Raw genomic sequence first — 23382 nt, 5'->3', positions numbered from 1 at the left:
TCATTTTCAAAAACTTCTCAAAACCATACATACAGTATATTGAAAGAAAATGAGTTAATTGCTTCTCCCCTTTTGGGGTAACTCCATGCTCTTGCAGGTGACCTCAAATAATTCGTGCTGGAGTGTCCTATTAAAAGCAGGAAACAGGGACCCAAACAGGGTTTATTGCTTAATTGCTCCACGCCCTTCTTACCCTTGCTGTGGGGCATTCTGCACATAACCCTGTAGCTAGCTAACTTTTAATAGTGCATTTGCAGATGACCATTCAAGGCTTCTCAATCTACCTCTGCTTCCTTCCCTCCCCTCCCCCCTGCAATCTGCTCCCCGACATGTTCACAAGCCTCCCTTTTTAACCAGTGTATGGAAATGAATGCGTTGCTGCTACTTTTAGAATTGTTTCTAACCATGGGAGCAATCAGTGTTGGATCATGTGTACTAAGCAGGCCAACTCAACTTGAAATAATTGGGAATTGGAATTGTGGTTGTGTTTGGTGGGGGAGGAAGGGATGGAGACATGGGTCCATCTGCCCTATCAAATCTGCAGTTTGAGGGTCATGTTTAGAACATGAATTTTAGTAACATGGTTAAAGCAAGATTAGTCACTGACAAGACTTAATTCCTACACAGCTTGCATGGTTCACAGGGACTCACTAATTAGTTATTATGTTTTTCAAATACCCAAAGGAAATTCTTATTAAAAAAACAAGCAACTTTATACTGGAGTCAAAGTTGTATATTTCTATCAATTACTTAAGAGACAGCCCTTCGGAGCACCTGGTAGTTTTCTCGAAAAACCTGTCACAACTAAGTTTTTCCAAACTTTCTACTTAAGTTGCACTTAAAACAAAACCAAATAAGGAAGGGCTTAGTTAGGCCTGGTCTACATTAGAAAGTTAGGTTGACACAAGACAGTTTACATCAACCTAGTTGTGCATGTGTCTTCACTTTAAATTGGTTTCCCACTTACATAAGCACCCTGTTATGCCAACGTAGTAACACCACCTCCCTGGGTGACACAGAGCAAGTGTAGACACTGAATTACGTTGAGCCTAAGTGTCCTCCAGCAGCTGTCCTACAATGCCCCACGCTGGCCTCTCGGGTCACCATTATGAACTCTACTTTGCAGGCATCACAGAGACCGAGACTGGAAGCCCCCTTCCCTTTAAAGCCCAGTGCATTTTTGAAATTCCTTTTCTCGATTGTCCAGCTTGATGAGCACACCTAGCAGCTCTCCACTGTTGAGTGCAGCTGCCCGTGCTGGCTACGTGCTCCAGAAGCACTCTGGCTTGGAGTAGACAGGAGATACCGGATATCTTGGGCCCATGGGAAGAAGAGGCTGTGCAGGCACAGCTCTGAACCAGCCTAGAAATGTTGACGTCTATGAGCAGATGGCTCAGGGGATGCAGAAGAACCGGTACGATGGGGACCAGCAGCCATGCAGTGTGAAAGTCCAGGAACTGCAGCAGGTGTACCAGAAGACCAGGGAGGCCAACAATCGATCTGGTGCTGATCTGCAGATGTGCCACTTTTACAAAGCTGCAAGCCATACTCGGTGGAGGACCCCCAGCTCCCCACAGCACTGTGGATACCTCTGAGGAGCCCACCAAGTCATAGGCCCCTGCTGTGAACAGCAAGGAGGTGGATGAGGGGGAGGAGTATGGGGTCAGACAACCTGGGATCCAGCTGCGCAGCAAGTCAGACCTCTTTTTGGTGATGCCACAGTCTCACCAGTGGATCACCGGCGAGCGCAGTGCAGGGAAAGGAACCTCAGATAAGTGTTTAGATAAATTTTCAATTACAGGGATGGCAGGACACATCTTTTGACTTTTTTCATTAATTTACTCATGCTAGAAGAGGTAGTGGTACAACCATGAGACGTAGAGTTGCTATTTGCTTTTCATTCCTCTCTGGAGTTAGGCAGGGGCCACACAGAGTAGTTTGTTTATGTATACAGGGGTGTCCCTTGAATCCTCCTGAGAGATCTCCATGAAACTTTCATTGAGGTACTCGGCAATCCCCTCCTGAAGGTTTTTAGGGTTGGCAGCCTTATTTCGTCCTCTGTGGTAGGGCACTTTTCTATGATGCTGAGCGATAATTTCAGTAGGCACCATTGCAATAGCAGCACAGGCTAGCAGCTTATGGGCTCGGGCAGCTTTAGGACACCGCAGCAACTGTGGGGTCTCTGCCTTTTGTAACCCTCAGAAGTGAGATGTCAGCTAAAATCACCACTGCCTATGGAAAATGGTGCGAATATTCAGTGCCATTGCTCTACATGACTGGAATCATGCAACCAAGCAATTTGCTCCATTTCCCGCAACCCCCGGCGGGCCATATTCACCATGGCTAGTGCTGTGACTAGCGCCGTGCACAAACTATCCCAAGCAGAAGTGAGAATGTTGTGTTTACAACTGCAAGGGAGCAAGTTTCCCTTTCTGTTGTGAATATGCTGATAAAGGTACCTCAGTGTTTTTATCTTCAGCTGTTGCCATTCTGGCCTTCACACCGCCTTCCACACGTGCAGAATGCCTGAGCCAGATAAAGCGGAGAAAGAAGAGGACTCAGGATGACATGTTCAGTGAGATCCTGCAAGCCACTGCCACATCAGACTGCGAGCACAAGGCCTGGAGGATGAATATTGTGGCCAGCCTGGAGAAGGAAAGAGTGGAGAAGAGAGCTCCAGCGGGAAAAGGAGAGGGAGATGCACAAAGACATAATGAGGCTTCTCAGGCAGCAAACACAGAGGCTGCAGACTGTGGTGGACCTGCAGGTTCAACAGTCCTGGGCTCACCTCCCTCTGCAGACCACTGAGAACGCAATATCCGGACCTCCCTATATCCTTCCCATTCCCCCAACATTCTGTGTGGCATCAGGGGCCACTGCACTACCCCTGCCATGCCACCCAAGGGACATTAAAGACAATCATAGCTAAACATTCCTTTGACAGCCACGGTTGGTGTATGTGTAGCTGAAATGGGCATCAGTGTTCTTTCCCCTTCATACATTCTGTTTATTAAATTTTAAGTTTTTTAATGTATTGTTTTAAAATTGTGGGGGTTTTTTTTGCACTGATTGTGATTTTTTTTAACACAATTCATCTTTATTAGTTCACAACATATGCTGCCAAGTGATCAGCAGTTCTGAAAGCAACCAGTTACCTATTATTGCTAAGTGCCACATAACTCATGAGATGATTCAAAAACAAAATTAATAGGTGCATTGACAATGTTGTATTCCTACATGTACAGTGATCACCACACGACTCCTGCAGAGCCAGGTAGAACACACTATAACAACACACCCTGTTCTTGCTCAGTGTTAAAATGGTCTTTCAAAGCCTCCCAGAGCAATATAGCTCTGCACTGAGCTCTTCTAATAGCCCTTGTGTCTGACTGTTCAAATTCAGATGACAGCTCCTCCACCTCTGCCCTGCAGCCTGATGGAAACTTCCCCCCTTTGCTTCACGTATATTATGCAGCACACAGCAGGCAGCTATAATCATTGAGATGTTTTTCTCACTGAGGTCTAATCTTGTAAGTAAATAATGCCAGCTACCCTTAAAACCACCAAAAGTTAATTCAACTGTCATTCTGCATCTGCTGAGCCAGTAGTTGAATTGTTCCTTGGTGCTGTCAAGGTGGACGTATATGCCTTCATGAGCCAGGGGAGCAAAGGGTAGGCTGGGTCCCCCAGGATCATTTTTTGGCATTTCAACATTTCCAATGGTAAACTGCTGATCAGGAAAGAAAGTCTTGTAGCTTTCACAACAGTCCTGTGTTCTTAAAGATGTGAGTGTCATGCATCTTCCCTGACGAGCTCACACTGATGTCAGTGAAGCGTCCCCGGTGATTCACCTGTGCTTGCATAACCACAGAAAAGTAGCCCTTCCTGTTTGGTGTACTGAATGGCAAGGTGGTCTGATGCCAAAACAGAGAGATGCAAGCCATCTATCGCACTGCAATTCAGGAGCAGCACTGCTGCAAATCTATCTGCTATGTCCTGCACGTTGCTGAGAGTCGTCACAGTCCTGCGTACTGGCCCTGCATACTTGCCTCACAACAGCCCTCATGGTGAATTTCCTTACTCCAAATTGATTGCTGACTGACCGGTAGCAATCTGGCATTGCAAGTTTCCACAGTGCAATTGCCACTCACTTCTGCACTGTCTGTGCAGCTCTCATTTTGGTATCCCTGTGCAGGAGGGCTGGATAAAGATCACTGCACAGATCCAGGAAGGTGGCCTTGCTCATCTGAAAGTTCCGCATTATGATGCCATTCCAAAAGTCAGTGTTTGTTTCTCGGGCCCAGAAGCAACACTCCACCATCTGCAGGTGGTCCCTGAATGCTACTAACAACCTTGAATTGATTCTTACTATGTCCCACAGCAGTCTGTCCTGTAAGGAATTGTCGTGTTTCCCCACTTTCTTTGGTGGTTCTTTTAGCTCTGGAAATGTTTCAGGATCGTGCAAGCTGTACTTGCAATGCTTGTGATAATAGTGCAGGCTTTATGCTTCTTTCAGGAATGGTGGACAGAGGAGGCCGTGTGTGTTCGTGGGATTTTTTTTTTTTTTAAAAAAGCATGAACATTATGGGATACAGATAACATCATGGGATGGAGACAGTTGCAAAATGGGACATTCACCCCATGCTTCCAGTCACCCCTGCGTGACTCATTTCAGCCCCATCATGCATTGCCAAAACTTCCCAAAAGATAGTGTGCTGGATGGTGGCGAGTTGCGCAGTGAGATACCTACCCGTGGTGCACCGCATTCTGCATCAATACAAGCGCTCCTGGTGAGCACGTAAACTGCTGACACAAGGAGCCAAGTATGCATGGGCACAAATGATGTACCAACCGTGCCATCTGTATGCTAACATAACTTGAGTCAACATAAGTTTTGTAGTGTAGACATGGCTTTAGTCACCACACTATTCTGTCCTTGTATGGCTGTCCAGAGAACAACAAAAAGACAATCCTACGTGGAAACGTTGTCATTACTTCAGTGACTGAAAATTGAGAAGTGATCTAAAAGGTCTTCTAGTACCTTACTCTTGTTGATATATTATTTTCTATTGGAGCACTTAAAGCAAAGTACATCTCTCTTTACATTAGTATAGCAAGCTACTCTTCTTTTTTTCCTCATACGACTACACTGTCACCAGAAAGTGAGGTTACTGTCTGTTCGCTAAAAGTGACTGCCTTTGGAGCAATTTTCAGGACAAGTCTCAAAAGCATATGGAGCATCAAATGTGAAAGTGTGGTCAGACTTGGTATAGATACATATGCAGTGGCTCTAACCCCCTTAAGAACCAGGCCAAAAATAAACTTAATGCTAAGGACTCAGGATATTGAGCTCACGCTTCCATAACATGTACGTTTATGTAAAAACCCAAGTTGTGTGCTAAGTTCTTTGGCAAACTATATAAAGTAAGTAGACTTAAAGATTTATGCAGACTGTGAATACTTAGTCTTCAGCAAATCCTTCTTCATGAAATCTCTTCGTTAAAATGTCTCAATCTTTTACGATGAGGTGTGACAGTTGTGCAGCTTGGAACTCTGGTGCGATATGGGTCAGAGTTAAGATTGTTAAAGTGATCTTTGTGATGTTTGGGTTTTTTCCCCCAAATATAACCTTAACTTTGTATTTTCTAACGTTTTGTTATTTTTGAGAAAAGTGTTAGTGGGGGTTTCTTAAGTAATTAATAAATTATTTACAACCGTACCTGTGGTTTACCCTCCCTTCCCCACCTCCTTCTTCTTTTTACCTGGGAATGTATTGGTGTGTTCCAGTTTTGCTGTTTTTTTTCAGGGAACAATGGTCTCTTCTGTAATCTACTAAATGAACTCTTTTCAGTTCAAAGTCTTTTGTACCTGAGCTGTGTAAATAATGCTTTGTGTGCCATTCCCTTGCCTTTGTGAATGCCATCAATAGCATATTTTAAAAGCACTTCTGAAGCTATTTTTAACCCGTGGTTTTTTTATCCATTTTGAAATGATGAATACAGTAATAGCTGGCTCAGAATTTGTAGTATCTAAAACAAGCTTATATGGTTTACCTTAACAAAGTCCATCTTTATTTGTGCATAACTCATTTTTCCTGGAAAATTCTTCTGCAGTGACTGAAGGCTTGTATTCTTTTAACATTTTGAAGGTCTGTATTGCCTCTTAGATCAGGTGTCAGAAAATTGTTGTTCAATGGTACATTTCATGCCTAGAAGGCGAAGCAGATGTCTGATTAATCCCTGCTCCAAAGATACTACCCTTTTTGCCTGAGGTCAGGGGTAGCTATATTTCAGTATTTTGCAACCTAGTCTGTTTACGCAGTTCTGTTAATTTAGTGCTTGTTTTCTCTTTTTAGGATTGCACTGTGGCTGAAATGGAAGACAAAGTTCTACATGTAGTAAGTATGCATTTCAGTTACGACCTAGTTATTTGTATTCCCATTTATTTCAATGACTTCTTGATTACTCAGACTGACAAAGTTGAAATATACCATGTAAGCACAACTCCATTGCAGGCTGTTTTTATCATTCATTATTCTTTCAGAAGGGATAATGGTGAATTTTTAATGATGTATAAGTCAGCACTGCTATATACAGTAGATGATCCTTAAGGTTTTATTCCATAGGTATTTCTTCAAGTCCAATGTCTGGCTCAGTTTTTAGGGGAGGGGAAGGAATGTAAAAGGGTGTTCCACCAAGTAAAGCAAAATGTCCATGATCCGCAGCGTGGGATATAGCACTTTATTTAATAGATAATGTACTTTGCTGTGGCCCTGTAAAGACACTGTCCTGCCTATGGAAGTAGAAAGATCTATGTCTAATTATTCTTCATTCTGAAAGCTCTAAGTTTTCAAAATCATTTTGAAGCAACCTTGTGACCAACAGTGGGATGTAATGAAATACTTTTAATATTTTGTAACAGTTAATCATCGCTTCCTGCTTTTGACATGAGCCAGGCTGTGTTCTTTGATAAGGCCTTCCGTTTGCTGATAGATGCTTAGGCATTCAGTAGCACAATAGCTAAAAATAATTGTGTCCATAAATAAGGAAACCAAGCAAATAGGAGTTTTCAGTTTCTCATTTTTCCACACCCCATTCCATATATGTACTGTTGTTTGGAATTCCCTTGTTTTAGCAGTTCCTCGTATTCATGCTTGGGCATTGTTTCGATTTATTTAAATTACATTACTTCAGTTCTATAAATCTGGTTTAGAATAAAAAACCTTGAGAATAATTTACCGTGTGCCCACGGTAAATTAGATAGAGGTATCTTTATACAAGGCTTCATTTTGTGCGGCCCCTTAATTACATATGTCTCCACTGAGTGAGAAGTCCCAAGGGCACTTGGAGATATTTACTTTCTCAGGTGAGCTACCTTCCAGTTTCACAGCCAATTACAAATAAATGCTATCCTGAAGATTTTAGGGCCTTTTTTTTTTTTTAACTGTTGAAAACAACTTTAAGTTAAATACATTGTATTTTGTGTCTTGATATGTATTTAAACAATGAGGTGTATAATGAAAAGGAGTACTTGTGGCACCTTAGAGACTAACCAATTTATTTGAGTATAAGCTTTTGTGAGCTACAGCTCACTTCCTCTCACGAAAGCTTATGCTCAAATAAATTGGTTAGTCTCTAAGGTGCCACAAGTACTCCTTTTCTTTTTGCGAATACAGACTAACACGGCTGTTACTCTGAGGTGTATAATGTAAATTTTGAGTGTGTGGGAAGAAAATAAATGTTTTGACCATTATATTTTCTCTTTTTAAACAGTCATTTTGCCTGTTTGAAACTTTTAGAATGTAAAAGACAAATTACTCCCTTCTGATACATAAGCCTGACTTTCACTGGCTTCGTTAGTCCGAGTTATATGTGTTTAAGGTCAGAATGTGTCCTTAGAAATGGTATTGGGTTGGGATTGGATATATTTTGGTAACAAGGAAATATAAGTTTGTAAGGATTCCAGCAACTGGCACAAAGGAGATAACTGCTAAAATACTTAATTGTTAAATGCCTACCTACTCAAAAGCTTGGTGTAGAGTACTCACCAGTTGCCATTGGCTTCTTTAGCACCATCCTGCCTAACCTTTCTTAAAGCAGATCTAAATAACTGTTGGCAGCTTTTGGCACTAAAGGTAGTCAAATGTTTGGGATTTAAAAATAAAAATTCCAAAAAAATATAGACTAAATTTTTGCAAGAGTGTGGTGGTGTCGTTTTTGCCTTTTTTTCCAGGCAACTGTAGTGGCACCTTTTCCCAACATGCCTTGTCACTGGTGGTAGCAGAAGTGGCAGATTTTTACCCCAAAAGCCTAGGGTAGACAAGGCCATAAAGGAGAATTGTCTGAATGGTCTTGTATTCTGCTACCAGTTCTATCAAGCTTTCTTAGTGGGCCAGATTTTATAATTAAATAACTTCTGCTTTATTGAGAAATTAGTGTGGGGAGGAATTCTAGAATGTGGCTTTCCTAATGAATTTTTGTTCATTTTCAGTCCAAGATTTTAAATGGAATTTGTGATAAGATGATCAGATCAACTACAGATCCGTTGATGAGCCAGAGTGCATGTCTGGAGGAGGTTCATTTAACCAACATTAAACCTGGGGAAGGCCTGGTAAGAACTCAGCTGTGTCTGCTTCTGTGGTTACTATGTCTGCATTGTTAGTGCCTGGCCCTGCAAGCCGTTACGCCTGTGTGCATTGTTTACTCCCATTAAAATCGGTAAGGATTCAGCGTGGGACTAACTAGACTCATGGGCAAAACTGTCTGCAGGATCAGTCCCTTGCCTGTGTTTAAGGCATTTTTGAGGTGGTAGTATGCTGAGTACACCTGGCTATTGGTGGGATTCATCGATGGAGGTGAACAAAGGGGTCCCTTACCTTCGCTGGTCACCTAAATCAACTGTACATAGAGACTTTCTGAAGGATTTTTTTTATCTATACTGTTTTGTGAGATTTTTTTTTTTTTTTTTATCTGTAGTTTTGGTTGGATGTGGAGCGTATTTGGCGTTTGTTTTTAGCAGGGGTCTGTGGTAAACCTTTGACCATGTGCTGAATATGGTTGGTCGGGTTGGATGTTCCATTGAATGGTGTTTACAAAAAATTGGAGATGGGACCTTTCTGGCTGGAGTGGAGGTGGTTCACATTTAAATGCCTTAAAGGAAACTGAAATATTTATCTGAAATTATTTAACTTACTCTTAAAACTATGAAGAAGTGAGAAATATCTTTTGTTGAACAGTTTTTAAAAAACATGGGTGCTGTTATGGAGAACCTACAGTGTTTTGAGCTACATTATTGCAGGGCTAACGGAAGGGACACAAATGAACTAACCATGTTCCAGAACTATGGCAACTTCTTCAGTGCGGTTTGGGTATCAAATAAGGGTATTCGCTGAATAGCAGCATGATAGCTTGTGCTCTGCAAGAAATGGGGGGACAGCGAAGGAGGAGGAGGAGGGCAGGGAGCATAAATCTTTGCAAATGGAGAAGAAAATCAAGAAAGAAAAATGTTTTGTGTTCACGCTTCTAAGTGGTGGATAGTAATTCCTGGCACATAAATTGCACTTAGCACTTGAATGGCACTGCATAGCTAAAAAGCACAGCATGGTAAGTAATCTTCAAAACAGCTTATCAGGAAGGAAAACGACCTATGTTATCTATATGGAAATTGATACAGAAGTCTACTATGTGTAATTAAAATGTGAATGTTAGCCCATTTGTAGATGGTATGTTAAGAATCCACATGCTCAGACCTATTTCATTAGCATTTATTCTTGCAGCCACACCCAGTAGTATAGTAAAGTGGTGCTAGCGTATGGTTTGCCTGTGCTCCTGGTTTACGCCAACACTGTAATGTTACAAGATGGCGAGCATTAAGAACAGGGATTATTTGAACTTGCTTGTCTGTAGAATATTTGTAGCAAACTTGTGAGGAGGTGCTTGGCATGCAAGGAACTCTAAATGACTTATCTAAAATTCTCCAGGATAGTCAAGGCTATAAAGAAGTTAAGTTACATGATTTAAAAATAAATATTTTAAGGATCATCTGCAAAGGGTCAAGTATAAAATTCCGATCTCTAATTTATATGTACTGAGTGCCCAAGAATTCAGGAAAAGAGGAACATTTAGTACTTTGATACTAGATCACACTACTTACAAATGTGAGTCCATGAATTTTCATATATTTAATGTTTTTTACACAGAATGAGTTTTAAGTTTGTTGTAAGATGTTGCTTAACCTGTTACATAATTAGTATGCAAGTTTTTATTCTTGGCACTGCCTTTCTTAAATTTGACTATTTTCAATTTCTTCTCCCCTTCCCTCCCCCCACATTAGGGAATGTATATCAAATCAACTTATGATGGATTGCATGTAATTACTGGAACTACAGAAAATGTGAGTACGTCTAATTGAATTTGAAGTAGATGTATTTTTAATTTAAACTATTCTGGATGAAAGTATGTTTAGGCAGATTCCTGAGGCTTTTTGTTTCTGCCATGTATGGATCGCAAAATCCTATTGCGAGCAACTTTGTGTGATACACCATTGGTTTATCCTGGATTTATAAAGATTATGCATATATGTATGTTTTAATAGAATAACACAAGGGTATCCTGTTGATATAATAGCTTGGTCAAATAATCACATTTTGTAGGAGACAGCCTTCTACATTGTGGTGGCATACATCTAGGTATGATCCTATGTTTCTCTTTCGGTGATGGTCCTAAGAAGGGCCATTTCACTGGATTGTCACTTGAGTTGCTTTTTAGACTGTGAGGCCATGGACTGCTGTTCGGTTGCCATGTTGATAGTGTTGGTTATGCCAAAGCACTTAACAAGAGAGAGACTTATTGTATAATGAAAGAGCATCAAAATATGTAACATTACAGAATAACATTTAGTGGAGAGCCAACACACGAACTAGCAAAACAAAACACGAACTAACAACATTTGTGAGACAGGCTCTGGAAAATTTGCTGCATGGTCTTGAACTCTTCACCATATGTCGTCACAACGAGAGTCGGTGAGTTTGCGATCCCCAACATCTATAAGCCACCAAATGTCTCCTGTACCACGCAGGTTTTACTGAACCACCACCACTCTTTAATATGGGTTGGAGACCTCAAGAGCCATCATAAATCCTGGGGTTACGAGACAATGATACTTAAGATGAACAACTTTTTGAATGGGCTTCGAATCAAGACAGGCATCTACTGTTCAATTCCAAGTAGCAAGAAACCTTCTGTTTTGCTGGACGGAGGCAAGTCTACTTGCTGGACATGTGGTTTGTGTTCTGTGGCCAGAACACGTGGCCTCTAGTTGTGGAATGAACTGTCCTTGACAATTTTATGCATAGCGAGCACCCTCCTGTTGTCATAGACATTGCTGTCCAAGTCCCCCTAATCACATTGCTACCAAGGCTGTGTTGGAACTTGAGGAAGGCCTATGGGAACAGCTCCTCAGAAACCACAGGAAAAGTGGTTCACAGGATACCTGCAAACATCAGGTTCATCAGCCTTCTTAAAGAGGGCACAAAATGGAATATCACACCCCCCTCGCCCCCCCAGCTACAGGAAAGCCACAGTTCTTGTTGGTTGACAGACAGTGAGGCATTCCTAAAGGAGTACTGGATAACAGGTGACCCTCCTGCTTCAACTCCTGGAATAACTGAACTCCACATAGCTTTTGCCCATCACTCTCATCTAGCAGAACCTAGATTCCACTCGCTCAAGCAGGAAAGCCAGAAGCTGGGAATGGGCGACAGGGGATGGATCACTTGATGATTACCTGTTCTATTCATTCCCTCTGGGGCACATGGCATTGGCCACTGTCGGAAAACAGGAGTTGACGTCGATGTTCAAAATACCATTGGCTTTAGAATATTTGCCTTACGGAATTACTAGAAATTATTGTTCAGTTACAAAGTTTTTATGGTGTCTTGAGTAAACAAATGCTTGCTGAGCAAATATGCTCTTTACATGCTTTGCTCTTATTAGGACAACTTCTCTTTACCAAAGGAGATCAGGGAGGGTAGTTTAGACCAGGAATAAACTATGTGCTTCTCAGTGGCAAAGTAACAGCAGCTAAGATCACAAAAAGTGTTTTTTTTTTGTTTTTTTTTTTCCCCCTCTTGGGTTTAGGATGTTGCCGTCTAGATACTAGTCCTCTGGTGTGCTGAGACTGTTGCCTATTTATTGTATGCTTGTACAGTGCCTAACACAATAGGGTTTTGGTCAATGACTGTGGCTCCTAGGTGCTACTATAATCCAAATAGATAATAATAGTAGGACTATATCTATGTGGATGGTGTGGTTGCTGAAAGGAAGAACCTGTGAAGTGCAGCTTGTGTGATCTTTTCTAGTTAGAAAAAGGACTGGTGATTCCTTCTGAACCCTTGCTAAGTTATAGTGATTAGGGAGGAGTGGGTGGAAATCTGTACTTACCATTTATCATGAAAACTATAATCTTTTATATCTGCCAACTCTTAATCTTACTGGGTTATTTGGCATAACTTGTTCACCATAGGCTGAAAGACTGAGTCTACTGTGCAGCAATGTCAACATTTGATAGATTGTAAAAGATTGTAACTTTGGTCACCATTAAGTTGTATAGGTAGTTGAAACACAGGCTGAAAGCTCTGAGTGAGACTCTGCTGCAACCATAAACCAAAACTCTGAACCCAGGTGAATCTGTAAGTATCAGTTCTTCTTCTAGGAAACCGCATTCTCCTTGGAGAAATAACATCAACTAGGAGATGAAAGTGAGAGATCTACTAGCAATAATTAGACTCTTTCCCCCCTTTCTGATGACAAAAGATCTAGTTTATATTTGGCTACAAACTACCTTTCTGACCAAAGTAGTATCTGCATTTTATTTAGCTCTCAAAAAATTACTTTTAACATATGTGAATGAAACCTTTGCCAGGTGGCTGTTATCAGAACTCTAGTACTGCACCAACCACACTGAATGGTTCCAGGAAATCAATACACTGTCTAATTTCAGTCAGTTGACAGGATTTCCAAGATCTTCCTGCCTGTTCGTGATTTCCTGTGTTGCATGAGAACACACTGGCCAAAACAAAACTTTCCACTTTCTTCCATGCTCTCCATAGGCGTGGAATAGCTGCCTTGTGAGCTGAAACTGGCTATATATGTACTATCTGAGATCTCTCAAGCAGACTGTTGATCATCCTGTAGGATATTCTGAATTCAGTGCTCACTGCTTAATGAATCAGGAATCACAGAAATATAGGGCTGGAAGGGACTTTGAGAGGTCATCAAGTCCAGCCCCCTGCACTGAGGCAGAACCAAGCAAAAACCTAGACCATACCTGACACCTCTTTTGTCTAACCTGTTCTTAAAAATCTCCAATGATGGGGATTCCACAACCTCCCTTGGAAGTCTGTTCCAGAGCTTAATTTCCCTTACAGTTAGATTAGCTATTAGAAAAAAAATGAAATCTTCCTGGCTGCAGGTTAAGCCCATACTTGTCCTACCTGCAGTGGATTTGGAGAACAATTGGTCCCCATCCTTTTTATAACAGCCCGTAACATATTGGAGACTGTTATCCGGTCCCCCATCAGTATTCTTTTCTCAAGACTAAGCAGGCATAGTTCTTTAACCTTTCCTTACTGGTCAGGTTTTCTAAATCTTATTTTTGTTGCTCTTGTCTGGACTCCCTCCCTTTTATCCACATCTTTTCTGAAGTGTGGCACCCAGAACTGGACACAGTACTCCAGCTGAGGCCTCTCCAGTGCTGAGTAGAGTGAGATAATTACCGCCTGACTCTTACATGTGATGCTCCTGTTAGGCTAATATTCTGAGATGTTCTTTTTCCCTACTGCATCTCATTATTGACACTCATTCCATTTGTGATCCACTATAACCTCCGGATCCTTTTCAGCAGTACTGCACCTAGCCAGTTATTCCCCATTTTGTAGGTGTTCATTTGATTTCTTTCCTTCCTAAATATAGTACTTTGCAATTTTTTTTGAATTTTATCTAATTGAATTCAGTGTCAGACCAATTCTCTAATTTGTCAAGGTAGTTTTGAAATATAATCCTGTTTTCCAAAGTGCTTGCAACCCCTTAATATCTTCCACAGGTTTTGTAAGTCTGCTCTCCACTCCATTATCCAAGTCATGAATGAAGATATTGAATAGTGTCAGACCCAGAACTGACCTGTGTGGGACCCCCCCTAGAATGTTTTCTGCAAGCATAATCACAGCCCAAAAGATGCTGTTAGCCTTGGTTTGGACAGTATTCACCCCTCCAAACAGGCATTTCCTTGATGAAGAAGCAAGAGGATAGCAAAAAAATGTGTCAGAGTAGCAGCCGTGTTAGTCTGTATTCGCAAAAAGAAAAGGAGTATGTGTGGCACCTTAAGGTGCCAGAAGTACTCCTTTTCTTTTTGCAAAGAAATGTGGTTACTCATAGTAGTTGGAGCCTCTGTCACATGTACAGCATCTTCCTCATTGCACAATTTACTCCTATAGTGTCCCACTATTACAAGATATTACTTGAGTTTTGAAGGTCTGGTGGTGATGAGAGAGAAACTTCCATCCAGGCTTTCAGTTCTTCAGTAGCTCAGGGATATTGTCCTCCTATCCATATTGTTGTTTGTGGGGAGAGAGTGAGGCTTTTGCTATGGTGAGTAGCCCTCCCTGTGTGAATTGCACTGTGGACACGTCTGTTAGTGTATCTCTGTTCTGCCAGTGTTGCCACGGCTTCATCAGAGTTGATATGTTGTTATGGTAGCAAGAATATTTTTTAAATAACTGTAGCAGTAACCTGTGCATGGCACCAGCTTTAGATAACTCAGAGTAAATATTTACATGTTTAACAGCTGCTTGTTAATGTCTAGCTGAGCATGTTGTCTGTTTTGGGAGGAAATTAATTTTTAAATGTTGTTGGTTTTTTAACACCTATATCTCTCAGTACACATCATGCGCACACATAATGTTGTCCTGTTACTTAAATATAATTTTCTTATTTTCTTGATGCAGACATTTGGATTAAATGACTAAATTAGGGACTTAAATGAAAACTTGCAGCTTTCATTTAGATTAGTAAGCAGTGAGGGGAAAAATGAAATGGCCCCAGCTGCACTCGTTACTTTTCTGTCATATATCTTCAGTATTTGAGACTTAAGGCTTTTAGTGAACACGCTAAATGAAACCACGTTATTGTGTTTAGATTCAGTTATAACAAGTAGCAACATAAATAACTAACAGTGCCCATATTGTTTCTTAATAGGATATGTTTAATCTTTTATTATCCACTTCAAAGCTGTTTTCTCCTCTAAAACCTTTTATTCAGTGTAGTTTGTGTAGACATTTTGTTTTTAAACCAAATTTAAAATAGCACAAAGTTAAAAACTCTTTGCAATGCAGCTGACTATTCCATCCCTGTAGAACCAAACAATTTGTGATGGTCATCTTAGCTCCTGTTCCTGGATTTTCTTAGCACTTATTAATTGCCACTTTTTCTTTACTTAGGTTTATGTTGCTATTGATGATAACTATCTGACCTGCTGTTAGCTAACACAGACTCTAGAACATCCAAATTGAAGTGTCTGAGATGACTGGTGTGTCTTGGGGGTGTTCTGGGTGTGAGGCTAGGATAAGGAACCGGCACAGATGGGTGTATATTAACTGAAGCTTGGTGTTTTCCTGTCTCGTGAAAAATTTAGAGGTTTCAGATGTGTTCCTGATCCACATTGGGACCAAACTGAGATCTTTTTTTCAAGGATTTTCCCAAAAAGAGAGAGCGTGTCTGTGTGCTTCTCCTTGAATAGCCCACTGGTTAGGGCACTCACTTGGAACATGGGACAAACAAATTCAAGTCCCTGCTCTGCCCAGTTTAGACCTGACACTTGAATGTCAGTCTCCCATATCCCAGCTGAGTGCCCTAACCCATGGGCTATTCTGGAGTCCGGGAGGTGGGGAGGGTGAATGTCTCAATTGCTAAATTGTGAAAGCTGAGTATTTATTTATACAAAGCTGAACAGATCCAACAGGAGAGATTGAGATCACAGAACAGCCATATGCTGAGATGTGGGAGACTGATTTACTTCAAGTGTCTGGTCCGAATCAGGCAGAGCAGGGACTTGAAGTTCTGATTTAGACCAGGAATTACATCCTAGACCTGAGAAACTGTTCCCGGTGACAGTTCTGTCAAAACTGATAAAGTCCTGCAAAAAAGTTCTGTTTTGATTAATTGATATTTTCCAATGAAAAACCATTTTGTCAGAAAATTCCCTCCAGGCTGCAGACAGGATTCTGGCCGGCTGGGGCCAGCGGCAGACGGGACCCCGGCCGGCCGGGGCTCAGTTCCCTGCTGGTCTGGGGTTCTGTCTGCTGCCCGCGCTGCCAGTCTGGGGTCCCGCTGCCAGCCTGGATGGAGGGAACCCTCGGCCGGCAGCAGGCTGAGCGGGGCTGGTGGACAGAACCCCAGACTGGCAGTACAGGTGGCAGATGGAACCCCAGACCGGCAGTGTGCTGATCCATTCAGCCCGCTGCTAGTCTGGGGTTCCCTCCTCCGGCCCCTGCCAACCAGAGTGCCGGCTGCCATCACCACTCAACCTGCTGCCAGCCCGGGGTTCTGTCCATCCAGGCCAGCAGCGGGCTGAGCAGGGCTGGCGGCCAGGACCCTGGCTGGCAGCAGAGTGCCACTAAAAATCAGCTTGCATGCCGCCGGTTGCTGACCCCTGATCTAGCCAGCTTTCTATCCACCTTATAGTCCATTCATCCAGCCCATACTTCTTTAACTTGCTAGCAAGAATACTGTGGGAGACTGTATCAAAAGCTTTGCTAAAGTCAAGGAATAATACATCCACTGCTTTCCCTTCATGCACAAAGCCAGTTATCTCATCATAGAAGGCAATTAGGTTAGTCAGGCATGACTTGCCCTTGGTGAATCCATGCTGACTGTTCCTGATCACTTTCCTCTCCTCTAAGTGCTTCAGAATTGATTCCTTGAGGACCTGCTCCATGATTTTTCCAAGGACTGAGGTGAGGCTGACTGGTCTGTAGTTCCCCAGATCCTCCTCGTTTCCTTTTTTAAAGATGGGCACTACATTAGCCTTTTCCCTGTCTTCCGGGACCTCCCCTGATCGCTATGAGTTTTCAAACCACGTGGGTACTGGGGACATAATACACACTTTACAGTTCTGTGTATAAATATAGTTTATATATACACATATTAGCTCTGCTGCTGCTTTAAATATTACTTTCACAATCTGAGTTTTGGCATAAAAGAGCAGGGTTGTGTTTGGTTTTCTGTGTTTTTTTTTTTTTTCTTTTTAGAAAAAGGGAAAGCCTATTGAAACGCATGCCTCTTATTTATTTCTCTGTAGTCCCCCGCTGATCGATCTCAAAAGATTCATGCTGGTGATGAGGTGATCCAGGTTAATCATCAGACTGTAGTAAGTAATCAAAAACCCTATCAACCTTTTCCTAAGCCTTGCTTGTTCTGCAAGACTTTTCCCTCCAAGATGATAATTGGGTAACAAGCTTTGTATTTAGGGGGTTTTTTTGTGTGTGTCCTTATTGCAATATGTGTAAAAATGGTTTCACTTTAATGTAGAAGTCATTTCTTCTACTGAAAATACTTGAAAGATTTGATTTTTATCACACATTGTTTTTCAATAAATCCTTGCAATATTTTTGGATAAAATGATTTCTGACTTAGGGCCTATGTTTAAAGTGAAATGTTGAATTTGTATATGTTTTATTAATAAAAAGTTGGTATTTTTTAAAGAAATTTTTTTGGCAAATACCTTTTTGCCCTTCGGAGAGTTGAGGGATTCTCCCTCTCCCCCCTCATTTTAGTTCCCTGTCCCATAAACAGTCACATTTGCATTTAACTTCACACACAAGAGCAGACCCATAGAACTCAGTGGCATTAAATATCAGGTATAATTATATTGGAGTAATTCAGTGTGACTACTCGTGTTCAAAGTTGAGCAAATGCATAAGCCCATGCTGAACTCTGGAGCCTGACCTATCACAAAATGGATGTGCACTTGAAATAATTGTGATACATTTTTGAGAGACCTACTAAAAAAGAAAAAAAATTAGTGTTTCAAGTTTTGTACCCTTTACAGCTGCTTCAGTGGGTTTCTTCTATTGTTTGTGTTGTTTGAGAGAAACAGTCTGACCTAGTTATATTCCATTCATTCTGAATGCATGCAAGAGGTACCTTTTCTTCTTTTTAAGGTGGGATGGCAACTAAAAAACCTTGTGGGAAAGTTGCGAGAGAATCCTGCTGGAGTTAAACTGCTACTTAAGAAACGTCCTACAGGCTCTTTTAATTTTACTCCGGCCCCACTGAAGAACCTACGCTGGAAACCACCACTTGTACAGGTGATACACTGATGGAAGAGTTGTGTTCATACGTTAATAGTTGGATATGAATTACTTTGCAATCCCCCCCAAGATAATTTATTCTTTTAATATCTGACATCAACAGCCAATGTGACCATATATCTATGGAGTTTTGGGGGTGTTCGTTGTGCAGTGGCTGTCCCTTTTGGATCAGAATTAAAATGGGAAAGGATCCTTTCTTTAGCCAAATCTCATCTAACATTCCAAAAGAATAAGAGTATTTAATGTTGACTTTCATAATCCAAGTTTTCAAGGCACTGATTTTAGAAAAAAGTCATTTGAGGCTGAAAGGCTGATAATCTGCACTGATGAATTTTGTAAATAAACAATAAATACCAAGATTAGTTTATTCAGCAAAGATAATCTCGTATAAGTTCTCCAAACCAATGTTATCCAATGTATACTTCCGTTTTAGTCTGGAGAGGGAAAAGTAGTTCAAGCACTGAAAGAAAAGGGTGTGAGCTTCTTGTTTTGTGTACGTGGTCAAATGACGTATGTAAGCATAATTTGGACGTTGGGAAAACCAGAGGCGGGGTAACGGGTAGGGGAGGAACAGGGGTTCTAATAACTTCAAAGACTAGTTTTGGAATACAGCATGTTATAGCAGAAAGCAATTTGTTTAACAGCTACAGGAAGATACAATTAATTACATTCTAATCTAATAAATTGCCTATGACTACAGGTACCATTTTTTCCTTTGTTCCAGCCTCTGTTCTGGCACAAGATGTCTATAGCTATGGGGGTACTTTTTTCTCAGCAAAGTGTATAGATGGCTATCTGGAGTGCTTGAGGGGTGTGTGTATGTGCATGCATGCTCCAGAAAGCTGTAAATCTGAATTCCTTGCTACTTATGAATGAGACTATCATCTTACACCTGTGCTCTTTGAGCATCGTTATTTTACATGGTTTACAATGTGGACACTATTTATAGTACAGAGTCATTTAAAATGTGACCATCTAAAGATCTGGGTGCATATATAAAATACTAATAAATCTATCCAATATAAAAACTCTGCCCCAGTGTCCAAAACTAACCCTCCTGCATCCACACATATCATTTTCTCTTGGACACACCCTCCATTCCAGGAACTTGAGTGCTATGATGACAGGTTTTAAGAAGATAGTCTTCCTCCTCATTCTCCCTCTCCCCTGCAAGAGAAAAAAGAGAATTTGAAGCTTCCCCTGAAGGACATCAAATCCAGGGTCTGGCAGACCACAGGGAGAGAAGTTTTCTTCAAAGCTTAGGAGATTCTGAGACTGTCTGGCCCCTCCCAGGGCCTGTTAGCTTGAGTGCGTCAGCTGATCACAGTTCTTCTTGTATAGATGCAGACGTTTATTCCATTTAGGTGTGTCTGTGCCCAGCACGCTGGAGCTGGAGACTTTTGCCTAGAAGTACCTGTAGAGGGGTGGTGGTCATGTCTGTGGTCCCTCCCCGACTATATGAGGTGCTGCCCCTCTGACCTCCTCCCCTCCCCGCTCAGTTCCTTCTCATTGCCATTGGCTGGAGTCAGAGCTCTGTGTGGTTGTAGACTCTCAACCTCACATTAAGTCTTAGCCTAGTTTATTTTAGTTAGTCAGTAGATAGTGTTAATTGCTCGATTGTGTCCCTGGTGAAGCCCTTACTATCCTTTGTGTGGAGGGGTGATCCCCAGCAATGCCCCCTACATGAAGCGCTTTGCTTTGTCTCGGCAAAAGAGCATTGTGCAATCTCATTCAAGAAGTGGACTCAAGTGGCGTGGGACTTTCACATCAAGCAGCACCTCCACGAACAGGCCATGTAACCTGTTCCGGTACTGAGGCCCTCCTCGGGCTGAAGATCATTCTTGGGCGTGGAAAGCACTGCCACCTCTTGTTACAGGGCAAGTGCCTCTCCGAAGAGGCGGAGGAGCCTTTCTCCATCATCAGTGCCAACGAAGAGATCTCATAAGACCAACTGGGACAGCTCTAGGTTGCGGGGCGACTCTTCTGCCTCCCCCAGAAAAGAGCAGTCTGGCCCGGCATCATTTCTGGCATCTGGGATGGCATTGGTGCCTCTGACCCTTCTCTGGTACCAAGAGGGAAGGGCAGAAACCCTGTACCATCTGGTCTGGTTCCGGCCTCTGGGTGTCCATTGAGGCCAGTACTGATGAGGGAGTGCTGGTACCCACAGTGTCCATTTCGTAGGCATACCAGGCAGCTGTGGTCCTACTCTGCCTTTTGGTCCAGGACCTCCCAGGGCTGCATCACCTATATCCCCTCTGAATCCTCATGTCTGTCAGAACCACATCCAGACCCTCCCCTCCCCATGATGGGGAGAGAGCCGGTGCTGGAACTAGTGTGCTGCCACACACCCCGGCTTGAAGGTTTCCATTATTTTGAGAGTTTGCAGTTTGGTTCAATGGCTCTCAGCACTTTCATTACGCAAATTGTTCCAGCACCCCGATCAGAATCGGTATGGGGGACCGTGGCACTGGGACCATCTTCGGCCCTGCTACATTCAACACTGCAGATGCTCCCATAGTGGCTCTCATCACCCTCGACATTGACATGCTTGGGTGCTCCGGTACCAGTGTTTGCACCGGGACCAACGCTGCCTGCAGCACCAACATGCTCGGCCTTCATCGGGGGCACGAATTCCATCTCGTTCTGGGTGACGGATGAATCGGACTGCCTGTTGGCTCCCTTGAGCATCGCTTCTCCCATGTCTCTGAGATCTTGGGGCTTTTCTGATTCTGAGGGAGCGTCGTCATCTTCTTGTTCTGCTTCACATGATGAGCTCCGAGGTCCGCCAGTGGACCAGTATGGTTCTCAGAGTTGGCATGTTCCCAGGCTGGGAAGAATTTCCCTGTCCGTGCTCCTACTGGCCACCAATGCCCTATCCATATCAGTGACCTCCTTGGACTCAGCGGGATGCTCCTCATTCCCAGTGATCCCATTCCTTGTCTTGTTCAAAGCCGAAATCCCATGCCAGGTCAACAATGGTGACGGCGGATCAGCTGCAAGCCTAGGCATTGGCAGTCTTCCTCCCAGTAGAATCTCCAAAGTCCTCCCTCTTGGGTATGCTTTCCTGGGAGTAAGAGCCGGTTTGCACTCAGCCAAGACCCTCATCCTCATTGCTGGACTATGCTGTGCTGTTTGGTTCTGGAGGACTTTAATGTGCATCGGGACCTTTTATGCTGTGTAGCCAAATCCCTTGACATACAAGCAGAGTTTCTCAAAGAGAACACACCCAAACTAGTAGATATTCTATAGCCCAATGTCCCTGTGAGAGTGGCCCTCCCAATTAATGATGCACTCCTCGAGCCAGCGACCTCTGGAGTACACCGGCCTTGGTACTGCTGGTGGCTTAGTATATGGAAAAGTGCTATTTTGTTCCCATGATTTGAGGGGTTCTATTTCTGCCTGGCCCTGAATTCCCTGATCATAATGGCAGTAAACAACTGGGCCTGGCAGGGTAGGTTTAAGTCTACACTGTGACAGGGTCAGGCCAGATGGCTATAGGAGAGTAATAGAAGGCAAATATATTAGCCCCAGGCTAAGTAGGTCCCTTTTCCCTGGGTATGGTAACAGGGAAAGTTCCAGAACAAACAGGAACCTTCTGGAGACGATTAAGCCAGGCTGATTAGAACACCTGCAGCCAATCAAGAAGCTGCTAGACTCAATTAAGGCAGGCTAATCAGGGCACCTGGGTTTTAAAAAGGAGCTCACTTCAGTTTGTGATGTGAGTGTGAGGAGCTGGGAGCAAGAGGCACTAGGAGCTGAGAGTGAGAACGCGGACTGTTGGAGGACTGAGGTGTACAAGCATTATCAGACACCAGGAGGAAGGTCCTATGGTGAGGATAAAGAAGGTGTTGGGAGGAGGCTATGGGGAAGTAGCCCAGGGAGTTGTAGCAGTCACACAGCTGTTCCAGGAGGCACTCTAGACAGCTGCATTCCACAGGGCCCTGGGCTGGAACCCAGAGTAGAGGGCGGGCCCAGGTTCCCCCCAAACCTCCCAACTCCTGGTCAGACATAGGAGGACTTGACCTGGACTGTGGGTTCAGAAAAACGGCCAAGCTGAGGGCTGCTGTGAAGCTCCAAGGCGAGCAAATCTGCCAGTGAACGCAAGACCCACCAAGGTAGAGCAGGAACTTTGTCACAACACTCAATGACAGAGACTCGGAGCGGTTGGATCTTTTGGGCAGTAAGATCTATACCTCCTCATCCCTACAGATGAGGATTGCTAATCAACAAGCTTTGCTGTCCAAGTATGATTGCTCAGTTGAACAGCCATATCTAAAGTCAAAGACCAGTTGCCCAATGTCTTGCATGAGGAAGTTCGTGCGTTTGTTGTGGAAGGCTGCTTGGTGGCCAAAATGTCTTTGCAGTCTGCCTTTGACATTATGGACACCTGGTCATGGCCTCGGCAGTAACTATGAGATGGGCTTCCTGGTTGCAGAACTCTGGGATTGGTTTGGAAGTCCAGCAGTCCATCGAGGACTTGCTTTTTGACAGCCAAGTCTTGTTTTGTTCTTGGATAAGACAATGACACTCTACACTCCTTTAAGGTTTCCAGGGCTACCTTGCGGTTCTTAGGAGTTTACATGCTGTTTGCACAAAAACACCACTGTAGGGTGCAGCAGCAACAACATTATCGCCTGCAGCAATCCTTTTTGCAACCTTTCCCTCTGAAACAGTGGGACGCAGAGGAAGCAGTTGGTCTCAGGCTTTGGACAATCCACACACACTCCCTTGGTGCTGGCTAAGCACCTATTTTGACTCCTTAGTCCAGAGCAATGGCCCAGTCATTACTCTGCCCTCTCTTGGGACTCAATTACCTCCGACAGCAGGGTCCTAGACACGGTCAGATCGGGCTACAATCCTGTTCCTCTCCTTGCTCTCTTTCCACCCCCACCTTCATCCCCAAACCCTCCATCCCTCTTCAGGGACCCCTCTCACAAGACATTGCTCATCAAGTAGGTCAGCTCTCTGTTGACATTAGGAGCAATAGAGGAAGTTCTGCAGGAACACTGGGCCACAGC

The 23382-nt window shown here is 43.1% G+C and overlaps 1 protein-coding gene across 5 annotated transcripts in view; it reads left to right on the top strand.

Annotated features, from left to right (window-relative positions):
- The window catches only part of CNKSR3 (CNKSR family member 3), a 101892-nt gene that overhangs the window by 67951 nt on the left and 10559 nt on the right, over positions 1-23382 (top strand). For 3 of the 5 annotated variants that reach the window (XM_048844184.2, XM_048844185.2, XM_048844183.2), the window contains 6 exons: positions 6356-6397; positions 8491-8610; positions 10333-10392; positions 16955-17008; positions 17353-17421; positions 18215-18361. In XM_048844184.2, coding sequence (XP_048700141.1) covers positions 6356-6397; positions 8491-8610; positions 10333-10392; positions 16955-17008; positions 17353-17421; positions 18215-18361 — 492 coding nt within the window. The remainder of the gene's footprint in view (positions 1-6355; positions 6398-8490; positions 8611-10332; positions 10393-16954; positions 17009-17352; positions 17422-18214; positions 18362-23382) is intronic. The other 2 variants (XM_048844187.2, XM_048844186.2) reach the window with 1 other exon arrangement.

Source organism: Caretta caretta, chromosome 3 (genome assembly GCF_965140235.1).
Source record: "Caretta caretta isolate rCarCar2 chromosome 3, rCarCar1.hap1, whole genome shotgun sequence".
Lineage (NCBI taxonomy): Eukaryota > Metazoa > Chordata > Testudines > Cheloniidae > Caretta > Caretta caretta.
This window is presented reverse-complemented; position numbering and strand designations above follow the sequence as displayed.